The 18238-nt window shown below is 41.1% G+C and overlaps 1 protein-coding gene across 5 annotated transcripts in view; it reads right to left on the bottom strand.

The window, feature by feature from the left end:
* LOC115478008 (serine/threonine-protein kinase Sgk3) overlaps nucleotides 1–18238 on the bottom strand; it is a 114237-nt gene that overhangs the window by 66748 nt on the left and 29251 nt on the right. For all 5 annotated transcript variants that reach the window (XM_030215196.1, XM_030215205.1, XM_030215214.1 and 2 more), the window contains one exon: nucleotides 4891–5095. In XM_030215196.1, the coding sequence (XP_030071056.1) occupies nucleotides 4891–4968 (78 nt within the window). In that variant the 5' untranslated portion in view covers nucleotides 4969–5095. The remainder of the gene's footprint in view (nucleotides 1–4890; nucleotides 5096–18238) is intronic.

The raw sequence follows: 18238 nt of genomic DNA, 5'->3' as shown, positions 1-18238 counted from the left end.
TTTAGCTGGTCCCTGTACCAGCACAGATCTAAGAGACTCATTTCCTTTCTAGATCACTTCTGGGCCAGCTCAGTGGCAATATTACGCATGATTTTAATTTCATCAAATCCAGCATTTATAGTCTGCTTACCATAAAGCTCCAAGTGGATTATAAACAAACATATTACAAATTCCAAACAATAAATCCCCATAAATATTTGGTTCCCTAACAATACTAGTACAATCGGCATATCCAAACCACACAATAAGCAGCCTAAGCACTGCTTAAAACCTCAATGAACAACCACGTTTTCAACATCCTTCAGAAGATAACATTAAGAGTTCTCCCTATCATTTTGACCAAGATAGAAAAGTCAATATATTAAGCTGCAACAGTACTTAATTTGAACAAATTGCAAGAACAAAGACCCTAATCTGGATTATTTATTTAGGATTTATTTAACACCATTTTGAAGGAATTCGTTCAACAAATTTGAACATACAAGGACCCTAGAGACATTCCAATAATTGTCATAAGACAAAGCAACTTAAATACAAATCTAGCCAAGACTGGCAGCCAGTGTAAGGAATGAGGTTAGGCGATAGCCCTATGAAATCTGGCCCCTTTCAGTATTATCTCAGCTGCTGTAATTGAAGGCAAGTGATAACACTTTTTGGGAGGCCTAGATAAATAACATAGCAATAGTCCAAGAAAGCTATGATGACTGCCACAAATAACATCCAGAAAAAAAGGTTATGAGCCATTATTATACACAACAAAGTATTTTGCGCTATCTTCACCACCTGCTAGTCTACAGTAAGGTAGAAATCAATTGTAATACTTGAACTATGGATGGAATTCCGTAATGAAATCTGCACTCCATCACACCCTAGGGTCAAGCTCTAGTTTACCTTTACTCTGACAAACTCCCATAAAAATATAATTTTATCCAAATTAAGTTTCAATAAGAGGAACTCTTGAAAAACAAATAACCAGTTCATATATTTCTTAGAAATGAATCAAAAGGAATAATAAACTATATGTCATTTGCATAAGTAAAATATGAAATGTCAAAACTCAAAGAACTTTGCTAAAGGAGCTAAGAAGGATACTGAACAAGAGATTGAAGAGGGCTCTGTGGAACCACAGTTTGTACACCATCCCCCGAATTCCTCTGAGGAGAAACCAGACAAAGAGTGTCCCAGACTGGGAGAGTGGTAAGATGGTGACCTGAATTTCGTATGCCCAACGGCCCAGCTGCCCTCTGAAGTTTCGTCTTCTTTACATAAATTTCCTCTCTGCAATTGCATTTAACTGAGAGGAAGGGGACAACCGGCGGTCAGCCTCCAATGGCCAGTGTTTTGTCCCCTGAGCAGCAAGTGCGGGACCGCTGCGTGACGAACTGCCCACAGATGAAAGGGTTGGTGAGCCCTTTGATTAGCGCCGGTGAAGAAGCGTTTACGTCTTGGACCTGGAAAAAACAACTCCATCGCTCCCGAATTATTCAACCACCATGTCCAAAAGGAGTGGAGGAGTGAGTTAGAGGCATATGCTGAAACGGAGGACGTTTACAGCAGAACCCGAATCGGCGGAACCACTCCTAAACACCTAAGAGAAATCAACTTGGAGTTTTTGGCTCCCGTGGAGGTTACATTGAATACCATCTGGAAGGTGCTTCGGGACCTAACAGTGGCAGTAAATTATTTTGTTTCAGATATAATTTTATTAGAGAGTTACATGGACAATTTAACTGAACCCTTTGAGAGTGAAAAATTGATATAACAAATGATTCTACACGAGCAAGTGGTTATGATCTTGAAAATGATAGACCAGAAACTTTGAATAATAAAATGATTATCATAGATGATTAATATCGAGATTATTGTTTTTCCCAGAGTTCCAGGTATGACTCCTAAAGTTTTCCTCAAAAATATTTCCTCAATTATTACTTTAAAAGGAGTGAAGCCTGTGAAAACTGGGATTACTTTAATCAGTGGGATTTGAATTAGAGACTTAAGTATATGTATTGTTAAACAACTTCTGGTTTTTAAAAGAGAAATAATGTAATCAGATCTATTATTTCTAACTAATATTGAACAATAAGTATGTTTTCAATGAAATGATTTGACTATATACCGTATTGGCCTTGAAGAAGCCAACCAGATGATCAATGTGGAATAATGAATTCGACAAGTAATATCTGGGGATAATCAGGTTAATACCACATTTCTTTTCCTGTTTACTGTTTAATTGATCTCCTTGTCTTGTTTCACTCTCCCTATTTAGTGGTCTAAGGAAGAGAATAGAATTACCTGACTGAAATAATTCCTATACATTACTTTCTCTGTATTTCTGGCAAGTTGTTTTGTCGCTTGTAAAAATTTAAATGGTTATAAATAAAAAAAATAAAAAAAAAAGTAAATATGAAATGTCAAAACTCAAAGAACTTTGCCAAAGGAGCTAAGAAAGATACTTAACAAGACAAGAGATTGAAGAGAGCTTTGTGGAACACCACAGTTTGCACACCATCCCCCAAATTCTATATAGATGTTCAAAAGTACGTGCGCAAATTTGGGCGTGTGCCCAATTTGCACATGCAATTTAACAAGCCAATTAGTTCTGATAATTGGGCCCTAATCAATTGTCAGTGCTAACCTGGATTCATTTAAATTTATGCATGCATACTTACATGCCAGAATCCACTTGTAAATTTTACAAGCAGTTCCAAAAAGGAGGCATGGCCATGGGAAGGTCATAGGTGGATCAGGGGCATTCTTGCAAATTATGTGCGCTGTTATAGAATAAGAGGGATCCGTGCCTAATTTAGGTGCAAGGATTTACACCAGGGTTCGGTCGTTGTAAATCCTTGCAGCTAAAGCTAGTCACAAATCTCGGCGCTAAGCACTATTCTATAAATGGCACCTGAGTGCCTTTTACAGAATAGTGCTTAGCCCTACTTTTTTTTCAGCGCCTCTTTTACTGTGCCATTTCTAGAATTTGATCCCATATTTCAGAAACCTTGCCCCTCCACATCACCCTGTAGGTAAATTTCTGGAAGAACATGGAAAACGAGTTCCAACGGAGCCATTTATTCCTAGCTCATTAAGTCTATCCAATAAAAGGTCATGATTTATCAAATCAAAAGCAATGGAGAGATTTCACAATTGAAGCTTCCTCCCGCCCCGCAGGGTCTATTAACTTCTTACATTCCCTCACCAACACAACAAGAATTGTCTCTATACTATTCAAACTTCTGAACACAGATTGCATAAAGTCTAAAAAATTAAAATTGCCACAAGTACTCCTGCAACTGAAGTGCCACCATAACCTCAAGTAATTTAGCCAAAAAAAAAAAGAATACTTCCTATCAGGTGATAACTTGCACATATGTTAACATCAGCATTTACACTTTTCAAAATAGGCATAAAACCAAAAGAGCCCAGAGATTCTGGAAAACAGCCATCCTTTACTTCTTCATTAATAAATGATGTTAACAAAAAAATAAACAAAAAAAAAACACATAATTAGAAGTCCACTAAAAATTGACACCAGACATGGGTCCAAATTACAATTTCCCTTACTGAATTTCTTTGCCAATAAAGAGACCTCAGACACTAAGAGGCATATTTTCAAAGCACTTAGCTTTCCAAAGTTCCATAGAAACCTATGGAACTTTGGAAGGCTAAGTGCTTTGAAAATATGCCTCTAACTGTAAACATTTATCCCAGTTATGATCATTGGTCAACAGTAGCCTCACAAAGCAATTGATCAAATCTTGAACTATACCAACCTGCTTCTCTGCCCAGCTTTCACAGTCTCCCCTAAGAAGGGAGCGGCAACCAATAAGCAAACTTAAGTAAACTTGTACCAGGACTGAGGATTGGTATTATGGCAGCTGGCCTCAACAGGAAGAGAGGCTCAGTTTCAGGAAAAACCCCAAGAGTAGTTGTAAACAAAGGCTTATGACATCACAGCCACTCTGAAAGGCTAGCTCTGAGCAAGCCAAAAGCAGAATGGGGGGGGGGGGGGGGGGGGGAGGGCTGCTGCTGCAGTCCAAAACATTTTTTTAAACCCCAACAGATTAAGCCTCATATGCACGTCTTAATAACCAAGAATCAGTACCATCAAAAGTCTGTTCTTTCACTCATGTTGTACGAGTTGGTGGTTCTAGACCAAGGGTAGGCAACCTCTGTCTTCAAGGGCTGCAATCCAGTTGGGTTTTCAGGATTCAGGATGAATATGAATGACATCTATCTGCATATAATGGAAACAGTGCATGCAAACAGATCTCATGTATATTCATTGGGGAAATCTTGAAAACCTGACTGGGTTGCAGCACTCGAGGATCGAGGCCGCACATCCAATTTCTAGACTAATTTTGAGGCAACAGTACTGCGCCCCCCCCACACACAGATCAGTGGCTTTGTGATTGTTGTTGCCATTCTCATCAGAAATCACATGCAATCTGTAAGTATCTCTTATACAAGATAAAACACATGACAAAAATATGTTGAAGCACCATGGTGAGGCCTTTGTGACATAGCTTGGGTGTTACAACACATCTAGAAAGAACTTCTGTTTGCAAAAGGTACTAACTTGGTACCAGTCAAGTAAACTATAATTACTAGAAAAAGGACTGCAAACTTCCTCTTTTAGATTTCCTGCCTTCAGTTTCATATTTTCCACTTTGATAACCACAGTTACTGACTGTACAAAGTACAGCAACTTTTGAGCAGGAGACAGAACTGCTCTGCATCAACTCTACACAATCTGCAAGTAACTTTCACTTCTTTGTTTAACCACTAGAGCAGTGTGTTAATACGCATCTTGAGTACCCCAATACACAGTTGCACCATCTTTAAACTCTACACCAAGTGACTCATTGCCCTGGTTTTCCAATTCGTACTTACTGTATATCTCTTCCTTTTCTCTCGATGTTCATCAGAGCTTGGGATGCTGACACTGGGACAGCTGCTCTTGGCATCCATTACTTATTATCTTTGGGCAGTGTAAAAAGCACACGTTAGGAATCACTCATCCAGCAAGAGTGAATGCTCATAAGTGCTTATCCAAAAGGTTCAGTTCTTTTAGGTTATGTATATTCCATCATGTAACCTTTAGAACAGGAGAGAATAAAAGATAAAATCAGCCCAATTCACACAATAACATTGAATATTGTTATACATAATATGGGGCAATTCTACAACTGGGTACCTTCATTTAAGCATCCCAAATGGCAACTGGGTGCCCAGGTTCTGACACAGAATACTAGCACAACCCAATACTGATGTGCCTAATATGTATGCACACACAGGTACACCAGCCATACAGCTGGCATAACTGTGGATGCCTGAATATGGCAGAGATGCAAGTTACTTGCAGTTTCTGATCTTTTATGATTTTAGTTTGTAAACCATTTGATCTGCTAGTTAGCAAAGGTGGTATAGCAAAATGTGAATAAACTATATTCTGAAAGTTACACATGTAACTGGGTGCCCAGACTTTCTATTTACACACTATAGGGCCCTTTTACAGAGCGGCGGTAAGCCCAAAGCGAGCTTACCACTCGCTCTTTAGGGACTGCCGTGAGTAGTCCCACCCCGAGTGCAACCATTTCCAGGGGAAAAAGAAAACCCCCGTAAACAGCTTGCACAGCGGTAATTGGGCATCGCCGCTCGATGCCCAGTTATCACCTCAATGGGTGGTGGTAAGGGCTCCCCGTCGCATGGCCATGTGGTAAGAGTTCTCTTACTGCATGCCCATGTGTGCTGGGGGCTTTTTTACCCACTGCAGTAAAAAAGGTCCCGGTGCGTGGAAAAAATTGCCCCCGCTGCCAGTGCAGGGCCCTTTTCCCCACAGCTTGGAAAAAGGGCCCTTATGTTCGTTAGGCGTTCCTGTACAGAATAGCTCTTAGGTGCCCTGTTGGCACTTTCAGAAGTAACTGTACACTTACATGCCTAATTGTTAGTATCCTATATATGTACGCAAATGCAGGCGCCTAGATTGTAGACGTGCCCTTCACATAAATACAAATATGACTCAGCAAGTTCAGTACACAAAAAGGCAGTCTGACTTACGACTTAATTTACACATGTAATACTGGGCAGTGAAACTAATAAGTATAATAAAAACATCCAACCATGAAATTATATTCTCAACTCAGATTTCAGTTATCCAACTCTTACAGAGCCTATGAGAGAGCTTTGCACAATCAAAAATGTAATCGCTCTTTGGATCGCCTCCTTAAATGTGCAACAATTCTACAATTGTACAAGTTTTCATTTGAGTCTGCATCTGCAAATTTAAATCTTTGTAAAAAAGAAAAACTCCAAAATTCCCATGCATGAGACACAAGTGAGATATTTCAATATGTAAGTTAACTCAAAATATTAATAGAAAGAAAATTAATTTACCATAACAACTGTATTTACACTCCCAAAAAAGCAAATGCATAATTGTGCTGTTCCACCCATATTCCTGTTTACTTCCTGTACAAATAAAGAAATTCTCTGAACTTAGCTGTGAAAAAAAAAATCCATCACAGGTCTCTGTGGTTACCTCTCATTTCCAAGCACATGCCCAACACACACCAATAGGCTACATCCAGCAGCTTGGCAATATTAAACTGCCAAGGTTCACAGTTCACCAGCCATGAATGTGGCGAATCATTGAGGAAAGTTAATAGAGAGCGAGCAGATATCATGCGAACAAAATCCATTCTGCCACTTCCAACAATTAGATCACGAGAATAATATTATGCAAACAAACAACAGAAAAGTGAGCCTAGCAAGACAGATTAAAATGTCAGTATTAGCATACCCTTTAATACTTTTTCTTCTTCTCATTCAACTAATGCTTTAGAAGATTTTTTTTTAAATTTATATAGTGACTAATCACTCTCAAAGCAACAGATTCACAGTTATTTTTGGCCAATTAAGAAAATAAGTTCAAATTTATCTGATTAAAAGTGTATTGGTAATAATAAAACTGTTCCTGGAATTCTGCAAAAAAAAAAAAAAAAAAAATTAAAAATAATAATAATAATAATAAAGTAACTGTCTCTGGGAAAAGGTGACTAATGTAGCAAATCCTAAATGCTGAGAATGGCTGAGTTTTCATGTCAATAGGTCCATAAACAGTCTGAAAAAGTTACATCTGAACTTCTGTAACTTGTATTTTTTCACATAAAAGGATGGAGTTGAACTATTGTATTACAAATTGTTTGCTCCAGAGACACTTAGGTCACCCCTTTCCTATATACCCATTCTAGTAACTGTATTTTTGCTAATGCTTTTTAATCTCTAATTTTGTGCATTTTCTGCCCTCTTTCTTTCTACCTATTTCTGGGACCAATGCAGAAAGCCTCATGGTAGAACTGGCTCAGCATGGCTCTACCACAAAATTAGTGGTCGACAAATACCACCACATACTATAAGCAATAGGCATGCAAATTACTGTTGCATTAAAACTGTGGCAATAATTCACAGTTCATTGTGAAATGTCACTTGTCCTGTCCGTGCCTGAGTGGCAATTGCCACAAGACACCAGAACAATATTTTTAAGTCAGGGAGGAGGAAGGGGTGCTGGAGCCGGTCATGCTTCTTCCCCTGGTGGAACGGGCTTGACTGTATGGGCCTTTTAGAAGGGCAGAGAGTTCCTCTGGAAGTACCTGCTTGTGCTGAGAGCTGAAGTGACGTGCTCTCTGTGGGCAATCTGGTGGCCTCTGTTGCCAATGCACGGCATAACCAAGATGGACTATTTGAAGAACCTACCGGTCGGAGGTTACAAGGGGCCACCTTTCTTGAAAAAACTTCAGCCTCCCACCGACCAGCAAGTCATCCAGAATGGTGAATTTAACTGCATCTATGCTCTGCTGGAGCCAGTCAAAAACTCTCCCCCTGCTTTGACTGGGATGCTATCTAAGTCTTAGGTGCATACTGTTGATGAGAACAAGCATGCTAGGGTTGAGCCTGCTGAGATTAGCGAGAAGGTGGGGGGAAGAGGGGATGGTGATTGGGAGGAGAGGATAGGGGAGGGCAGACTTGTAAGGTCTGTACCAGAGCCGGTGATGGGAGGCGGGACTGGTGGTTGGGAGGCGGGAAATACTGCTGGGCAGACTTATATGGTCTGTGCCCTGAAAAGGACAGGTACAAATTCAAGGTAAGGTATACACATATGAGTTTGTCTTGGGCAGACTGGATGGACCATGCAGGTCTTTTTCTGCCGTCATCTACTATGTTACTATGTAAGAAGTGGTGTACCTACACCTCTGTGAGTAGTAAGTACTCCTCTTCAACTTGCTGAAAAACTGGATGAGGAGACAATTGCAGAAGGCATCCAGCAGGAAAACGTATTAATGGTATCAGTGTGCTTCTTGAAGAGGTCAGTAACCACCTCCATCTTCTCTCCATAAAGATTATCACCCAGTAAGTAGCGTCCACCAATCTCTGCTGGACCTCAGGATCCAAGTCAGAGACACACAGCCATGAAAGCCAGCGCATTGCTGTACTTTGAGCAGAGATCCTGGATGCCACATCAAAAGTGTCATAGGCGCCCCTGGCCAAGAACTTACGATGCCTTCTGTTGTTTGACCAGCAGGCGAACAGATTCGGCCTGCTCCAGTGGTAGTAAGTCTGCCAAATCAGACATACTGCGCACAAAGGACCGCAAATACAGGCTTGTATAGAGCTGGTGTGACTGAATACGGGAGAAGAAAATAGAGGCCTGATACATCTTTTGCCCGAAAGAATCCAGGATTCTAGCTTCTCTGCCAGTGGGCGCTGAAGCATAGTCCCTAGAACTCCTGGCCCTTTTGAGCACAGATTCCACCATTAGGGAATGATGAGGCAACTGGGACCTATAAAACCCAGGGGAAGACTGAATCCAGTACATTGTGTACATTTTCTTAGGGAGGACAGGGACCAACAGAGGGAAATCCCAGTTCTTCACTTGAACATCCCAGATCATCTCGTGAAGCAGGACCTTGAACATTTTAGCACTGGTCTCGTCCTCCACTTTCAAAGGAATTGGAATGGAAGTTTCCATTTCCTTGATAAAAGATGGGAAGGAAAGGATCTCAGGTGGAGACTTTTTCCTTTCCTGTGAAGGGGAGGGATCTGACGGGATGCCACAGGCCCCCTCCATGGGTCCTCAACTGACTCCCATGAACGCTCATCGGTGTCAGCCAGAAACTCCTCATGGAGCTCATTGTGAACTCTATCCACCCTAAAAAGTTGTTTTGTGACTGTATATGAGCTCTCTTTTTCATCAAGCACTGCCATTTCCTCCCCTCCCCCTCCCCACTGACAGTTTGAACTTCGTGGGTGTGGCTTGGATCTCTTTCAGGGAGAGAAAACTAACAACTTATAGCAGCAGCAGCAGCTTCAGAGAGCATTTTCCATCTCACAGATAGGTTGCAGAGAATACCTTCTCCTGCTTTAGACTTCACTTGGCTCTCTAATGTTAAGTTGTGGTCTAGTGTAACACCGAGGATTTTCAGGCTGTCTGAGATAGGGAGGGTATTGTCCGCACTGTATTGGGAGGAAAGGATGAGACTGTTTTTTCTTGCTACTGACTTGTGGTGTGCTGAATGCGAAGAAGTCCATTCAATTCCCATGGGCTTTTTCCAATGCGACGCATGCTAATTGGTAGCACCGCTTTGTAAAAGGAATCCAGTATTTGTCATTTTCTTGTGCAGGATTCCCCTATTATAAAGGCTAGCATCTCCCCCCCCCCCCCAAGCATGAAATTACCCCCACCACCACAGAAGATTCCCATGCACCTTCCTGCAGACCTCCACCCCATTCCCATGATACACACACACACACACACCCACCCCTCATCCACCTTTTCTAGCCCCCTCCACTCCATCAATCTTTTTTCAAGCCCCCCTCCCTGCACACCCACAACCACCACCTTTCCTCACCCTCCCCCGTTCCATCTGTGTCTTTTTTTTCCAGGCCTCTCACTGCTCTGTTCCTTCCCTGCACACTTACCACTCCAGAGTAGTATGAGAAGCAGCTGCATATCAGGCTGTTTCCTGCTCCTCTGATGTCCTGGGACCAACTGTTCCTTTGAGCCTCACAGGTGAGGAACCAAGGCAACAGATGAGGAAGCAGCCAAACCTGCAGCTCCTCCTATCATCACACTGGAGCGGTGAATGTGCAGGGAGGTAGGGAGGCAGCTGAACGTACTGCACAGAATTCTGCATAAGAAAGGCAGAATTCTGCGCAGATTCTGCATTGTTCAGTAGTGCAAAATTCCCCCAGGAGTAACACACCCAGAACAGGAATATTGGGGATAATTCTATAAGAAGAGTGCCAAGGTTTAGGCACCAAGAATGTATGGACCATACAGGTCTTTATCTGCCATCATTTACTATGTTACTATATAAATAACCTGAATACCAGCTCTGCGCAATGCTGTAAAACAGTGCCTACACAAATGACACGTAGTTTGCAGGCAGGTGTTCACATGGACAGAGTGCACCTTTACGTAAATAGATTACAAAATACTATAATGTACGCATGTTCTTTAGCGGTCTAGGTGCGATCATTTACATCAGCTCTATGGCTGGTGTAAGCAATTACACATTAATTCTAGACATTTTCTTGGCAAGTTACACTGCTATTCTATAAAGAAAAGCAAACATCTACATTTATTTATAGAATAAGCTCCAAGTAGGCACCGAATTATAAAATTACGCTCATTGTGTGAAAGGCCTGGAGCCCTGGTGGCCAGCCTGCTGGAATACTGAGGTTTTATTTACCTTTGATAGTCAGATGCAATGAGGAATTTGGAAGGTACTGTAGCCAGGAACCCTACTCTATCCAGTAGTGCTTCATCAAAGAGCAGACTTCAAGGCATCGAGCAGGGAGACCATTTCATGCACCTACATACACTGGCCAGCACATTTTAGTGATTGAACTCAATTATAGGGTTTGGGGGGGTAAACTGGTGGGGTGCATCTGAACTCAAGTCACACACGAAGGAGGAACACTGCCTACAATGTTTGCTTAAATCTGATTATTACTGAGGGGAGAGATCCCTGGAAAGCACCTGAGCAGCACACTCTTGATTTGGAAAGCCATCTCCCTCCCAAAATCAGGAAACTCCCCTGGAACACAGGTTAGCTTTTTCTCTTCCTGCACTAGATTCTGAATAGCTTCAAATCTCACAGTCAGTATTTCCCTCTTCAAGATTACCAGGCAGCTAGTATCAGCTGTGAGATTTGAAACTGTTCAGGGTCACAGAGCTGGCAGAGAAATGTTACCAAGGAGGTAGAGTGGGGGCCAAGCTAGGCAGAATGGGGCATTGTCAAAATCTCCCACTGAAAGAAAACTCCCTTTGCCATCTCTGGGATTTGCTTTTAAGATTCCGGAATTTGAAGTGACTTGTATAGCACAAGGTGTTATGTTCCCCACAGCAGGGGTTCTCAAACCTGCCCTGAGGAAACCCCAGCCAGTCAGGTTTTCAGGCTATCCACAATGAATATACATGAGATAGACCTGCATACTAAGGAAGCAGTGAATGCAAATTGATCTCATGAATATTCATGGTGGATATCCTGAAAACCTGACTGGCTGGGGTTCTCCCAGGACAGGTTTGGGAATCACTAATCCCCAGTCTTATCTACTCCTCTGCCTTCAATACCAAGGGTGCCCGCCGTTGGACGCTTCTAACCTAACAATACCTCTCCCCCCTCCCCCATGGCAGTCTAAACAAAACTTGGAATGGCAGGCAGAACTGTAGCGTTTAAACTACGTTCCCCTGCTATGAATTTATGTACTTTGTAAGGCCAATTTCTTCTACTTCACCACTATAGACCGGAAGCACTGCAAATACTTAATCCCAGTTTAATAAACTGCTTCAGATGTTTACTAACCAATAATTTGCCAAGCATAGCTCCTAGTAAGTGACAGCAAATCTAGCTGCAATTATCTGCAATTCTGTGGATACTGTTTAATGGTGAGGTGTTTTTATTTTTGTCTGCTTGCTGGATTTGCTGAGCTTGCATGGTGAACTATCACCATTGTGCTCATGTATCTTCCTTCTATGTATTTTGTGGTCTTGCTCTGAACTTGAGTTACATCAGCTCCAAACAGGAAAAAGAAACAGCAACATTGTCTAAGTATACCAAAGACATGTTGTCTTGATTTAAAATTTTCCAACTGAGTAAACAAAACAAAAAAAATCTGTGCCCAATCTAGATCTTAAGAGCCTGTAAGGAAGGAGGAAGCAGGGCCAGGGACAGCCCCGCTCTGACTTTCCAGTTCTCTGGGACCCGCAGCAGGAAGCCGATGTGCCCAAGAGACAGCAGTGAGGACTCAGGATTCCCTTTCCCCAGCACCAAAAGAGGACAGCTAAGCCTCTCTCCTCAAACTCTGAAGGAAGAAAAGAAGGGAGAGGACGCAGCTAGTAAGAAAAATACAGATGGAGAAAAACAGAGATTAAACATGGACAGTGACAATAATAAAAAATTGTGAAAAAAAAAACTTGATAAAGCCAATTAAATCAAGATGGATACAGAGATAGTGGAACTGAATGAAAGGGGCACAGAGCACTAGGGAGGAGGGACCCAGAATTAGAAAGACACATATCTGAAGAATGAGAAGCAGTGAAGGAAATTATCTAACTTGTAACTCACAAAAATGTTTAAGCTCTCACTGAATTAAAACCAAACGTTTGCTAACATATCTATGCATTTAAAGTTTGACTTGGACTTGATGGCAGAATGCTCTTTCAGATAGTGAAACTAGGGCTTAATATTCCAGTATCCAAGAAATATAAACTATCCCTTATTTAGTGAACCAGAAAGGTCTAAATAAACAATATGAGCATAAAGACTGCATTACTTTTTGGTACTTCTCCTATTATAAAATAAGAACATAAGCATTGCCATACTGGGACAGACCATCCTGTTTCTAACAGTGGCCAATCCAGGTCACAAGGAAAGACAAAGGCAAATTAAAAGGAATGAATAAGAGGGAGAATAAGAATATGGTAGTGTAACTGGGAAACAGGGAAGGAAAAGGAACAATGATAGAGGGAAAGTTAAAGGAAAGAGAAATGTGAGTAAGGACATGGGAGAAGCAATCCTCTGGATAGGAGAGATCCCCTAGGTGCCCACTGGGTGATTTGCTTATTCTGCTTTCTCATCTAACCTTCCCTGGAGACTGGGTGCCCTCTCCCAAGCACAACATTCTAGCTTTGTACTTTATTTAGCCCATTTGTGAAGTAAGGACCCTGTTTACAAAAGGCACGCTAGCGTTTTTAGCACATGCTAAAAATTAGCACGCGCTAACCGTGTAGATGCCCATAATATTACTATGGGAGTCTACACGGTTAGCGCACGCTAAAAGCGCTAGTGCGCCTTTGTAAACAGGCCCCTAAGTTTGCCTGGTGCTCAGCTAGGAGAAGCAACGCTCTCTAATATAGCAGGTCTAAGATTTCTCAATGGTGAAGGTGGATATAGGGTAGTCAACAGTGTCCACAGTTAAGACGCTAAGCTGTGGGAGGATATACAGTGCTTCCACAAGTCAGTTAGCATGCTAAGGGTAGAGTCACTCTTCTACTGGGGGAGGGGAGGAAGGAATGGAGTCCAAGAACTTAAAAATAAATAAATAAATAAATAAAAGGACTACTTCAGTGGTTCCCAAACCTGTCCTCAAGGCTCCTCGGCCAGTCATGTTTTCAGGAATATAAATATTTACATGCACTGCCTCCTTTCCATGCAATTTTCTCATATTAAATTTTAGAAATCGTGAAAACCTGATTGGTTGTGGAACCTCTGAGCTACTTTATTTATTTTTATTAATATTTTCTTCAATTGCATTATTACAAATACAAAATCATGAAAACTACACCATGAAAGTATTAACAGAAAAAGATAGTTCAGGAAAATAGGTGAAAATAGCCCATGTCACAGGGAGACTGGAGGCAATCAAGTGAAAAAAAAAAGTAAACATAAGAAATCAAAGATTTAGATAAAATCTAACTCAAAAGTGAAGCTTATATTCCTTGAGGACCTAAAACTACCCTATGCTCCATAAGGCAATAAAATTTAGATTTTCTTATCTGACAAAAAAAAAAAAACCTCTAAGGATAAAAAAATATGTATTGCTTCCCTTGCCAAGAAGTCAGACATTTACATGGGAAACTCAAGAAAAAAGGTACCTCCCATTTGCAGAACTTTTGATTTCAAACCAAGAAATAATTTCCTTCTTAGCTGTGTAGCTCAAGCTACAACAAAGAACACTTGAATTTTCTGACCATGGAACAGAAACTTGGTTTTGTTTTAATAAGTTTTCAACACCAAGGGCCCTGTTTACTAGCCGCATTATAGGCGTGTTAGCATTTTTAATGCGTGTTAACCGTGTACATGCCTACAATATCCCTATAAGCGCCAAAAAGGTTAGTGTGCGCATGTTAATATCTGAGGCTGGCAAGTAATGTTTTTAATCACATTTTTTGGGGTGGGAGGGGGTCATTCCTGATTCCCTCCTGTGGTCATCTGTTCATTTAGGGCATCCTTTTATGCCTTATTCATTATAAAAACAGGTCTAGCTCAAAACGTCTTCGTTTTAGTCCTGGACGGTTTTGCTTTGTTCCATTATGGCTGAAAAATGTCCCAAGTGTTAGGAGCGTCCAGATCCTTGTGATATGAACGCACTTCTGACAGACTTCATAGAAAGACGTCTAAAAATCTGTTTTGAAAATACCAATTTGTATTTTTGTGAGAAAAACGCCCAAGTACAGATTTATGACATTTTTTTGGACATTTTTCTGTTTTGAAAAAGAGCCCAAATACCACTTTTAAAATATTTTGAAAATAAATACTCAGCAGAAAGTAATTTTGTATAAGAAAATTCAACACTCAAATTCCTGGCTATCAGTCAATTTTCCAGGCGCTCAAACCCAAACCAAGTTGAGAGACTACAGACTGGTGAGCCTGACATCAGTGCTGGACAAACTTGTAGAAATTATTATAAGCAATGAAATCATTGAACATATAGGGTTCAATGAGACAAGAGTCAACATGGCTTTAGCCAAGGGAAGTCTTGCCTTACCAATATATCTACATTTATTCACACCTTATGTAGCAAAGGTAAACCAGTTGATATAATGTATCTAGATCGTCAGAAAGCTTTAGACATAGTCCCTCATGTCTCCTTGAAACTCCAGGGAAAAATTTTCAAAAACATGAGATAGGAGGAGTAACTGTGGACTGGGAACTGTTTAAAAAGATAGAGAACAGAGTAGGGTTAAATGGTAAATTCTCTCAGTGGAGGAAGCTGAAAAATGGAATACCCCAGGGATCTGTACTGTGACCAATGCTTTATAACATATCTATAAATGATCTCGAAATGAGAACAGCAAGTGAAGTCAGATGACATAAAATAATTCAAAGTTATTAAAATGCACGCAGATTGTGAAAAATTGCAGGAGACTAGAAGACTGGGCATCCGAATGGCAGATGAATTTTAATGTGGACAAGTGCAAATTGATGCCAATAAGAATCATCAGGAAAAAGATCCAGGTGCGACAGTGGACATGTTAAAATGTTCTGGTCACAACAGTGGTCAAAATAGCAAAACAATGCCACGGTAGGGCTACCACGGCAAAATCGGCCATACCGCTAGGCTCACTCAGGAGGCTGGCGGTACTTCTGGCTTCTGACGTACGCCATTTCTGGCACTAGGAACATTTTTTTTCTAGCGCCAATGTGGTAAAAGCAGTTAGCAAAAGCTGGGTTTAAAGAGGTTTAGAGAAATTCCTGGAGGAAAAGTCCATAAACAATTATTAAATTAGACCTGAGGAAAGTCACTGCTTGTCCCTGGGGGTTGCTAGCATGGAATCTCGTTACGTTTTAGCATACTGCCAGGTACTAGTGAGCTGTATTAGCCACTGTTGGCAACAAGATGCTGGGCTAAATGGGGTGTGTGTGTGCGCGTGCGAATACACGAACAGGCCCTTAAGAAATTGCAGAGCACCTTATCGGGATACCTTTCCACTCCTGAAAAAGTGTATAAAGATGATTCAAATAAACTCCATTCACAGACCAACACAGATTAGGAGTATGAATGACTGGGGAGTTTTCAGGCCATCTTTTAATGATAACTGCTTAGTACATCTGTAAGGTGCCCTGAACCAGAATACAGCGGCAGACCAGAAATATTATTTATGTATTTGTTAACTACTCCACTGAATTTCAACAATAGAGTACATAACTTTTTAAACATGCAGTAAATGAACTTGCTTAGTAGAATTTTTGTTTTGTTCAATGACTAGTAGCTCACTGGATTGCAACCCTCTTGTGGAACAGTTCAGCACTAGGAAATACCAGAGGCTCGTCCAGGCTGCGAGTACACAGGCCAGCAAAGCCACCATCTATTGCACAATAGTAAAGAGCAGCCTGTCCTCGTACCAACATCAGTACAGAATGCACAAAAACACTGAAAACAGCCTACAAGAATAAACAGATCTTTAACAAGAAACTAATATCCCAAGGAAAACAGTTTGCATTATTAAAATTTAAAAAATATCAAAATAAGCCATTGATGAAAGAAGCAACTACCATGTTTTCATGCATAGAATGCACACGATATGCATTTTCACAAACATAGAGGACCCCACACACATTATAATGCATGAGAATGCAATACCAATATTTTTTTTTAATGGCTGGCCGAATCTAGTATCTCTCCCTTTCTCTCCTTCCTCCCTCCCTAGTCTTCCGCACATTCTGCATCCTCTCTGTTTCACTTCTTCTTCTCCCCCCCCCCCCCCACAGTCCTCTGTGCTTCCTGCATCTCTCTCTTGTCCCTGCTCTCCTCTCCTCATTACCCCCCCCCCCCACAACAGTTCTCCTTTCTTTGTTTCAAAATCTGATCCAGCAGTGATTCAGACAGTCAGCCTTGAGCGGCATCAGGGGAGTTTCCTCTGGCATGGACACAGGAAGTTGTATCAGAGAAGGTAGGACACGTTCGAGGAAAGGTCCCTGATGACACTCAAGGCTGCCTGTCTGAATTTATCCTGGATCAGATTCAGAAAGGAGAACTGAAGGGGTGGGGGGGGAGGGATGAGAGGAGGGGAAAGGGAACGGGCAAGGTGCAAGACGGGAGGAGGACTGTGGGGATTACCCAATGCTGGTAGAAGCGGTATTTTACGCATATAACACATGCATGTTATACGAGTTTATTTTTACATAGGCATGCAATTTGGGTGCATTATTCCCCCAAATTGTATAAATAGCAACTAAATTTGCGCAGGCAAATATGACTGCATAGCCGATTTCTACGTGCAACATAATTGTTTAACTACCTAATCTGCATCGATAATTGGCTGCTAACAAGCAATTAGCACTAATTAGAATATATGCACACAACTTTCTAAAGCGTATTCTGTAAAGTGGTGTGCGTAAATTCTAATGCATGAATCACAAAAGAGGGTGTGGCCAATAAATTCCACTGCAGCACTAAAAAGAAACAAAACAAAAGGACTACAGAAGAGATCACCTGGGTCCTTATACTGTAAAATTCTGAGGTTGGGAGGCGGGGCAGACTTATACAGTCTGTGCCAGAGCCAGTGGTTGGGAGGCGGGGATAGTGCCCCGAAGAAAACAGGTACAAATCAAAGTAGGTATACACAAAAAGTAGCACATATGAGTTATCTTGTTGGGCAGACTGGATGGACCGTGCAGGTCTTTTTCTGCCGTCATCTACTATGTTACTATGTTACTAGGCAAAGAACTACAGATAAAAAATAAATTGCTGTAGGACATAACTGAAAAATTCCCCCACGCTAGCCTGAATCTTTCTGCTTCAGACAGATTCACACCTCAGGATTTCGTTCTCTATTTCTACAGGCCAGTGTGCTCTAACTCCACTTCTTAGAGGGGCTTCTTTCAAGCTAAGGTAATTTTCTGCCTTTTGAAACAAGTGCTCTGCCCAAGATGTTAGTAATACAAGAAAAAAAATCAACTAGCCAAAATGGCTAGAAACAAGTAAATTAGCCTACACTTACAGAAGAGTGTCAATACTAATCAATTTAAACACTTACAAGGGAATATAAAAAAAAAAAGTGGTTCCCAATTCAAGTGTTCAAGATTTCAGTACAAGTAACTGCTTCCTTCTCAACTGAGTGGTCCAGGCCATATCTGGGAAAATCTGAATCTTCTTGTACAAGTCTATTTTTAAAGAAAGCTTTCAATTCCATCATTTTCTGCTTTTCACTGGAGAAAGTAGCAAAGAGGGTGGC

The sequence above is a fragment of the Microcaecilia unicolor genome, chromosome 1, assembly GCF_901765095.1.
Source record: "Microcaecilia unicolor chromosome 1, aMicUni1.1, whole genome shotgun sequence".
Classification (NCBI taxonomy): domain Eukaryota; kingdom Metazoa; phylum Chordata; class Amphibia; order Gymnophiona; family Siphonopidae; genus Microcaecilia; species Microcaecilia unicolor.
This window is presented reverse-complemented; position numbering and strand designations above follow the sequence as displayed.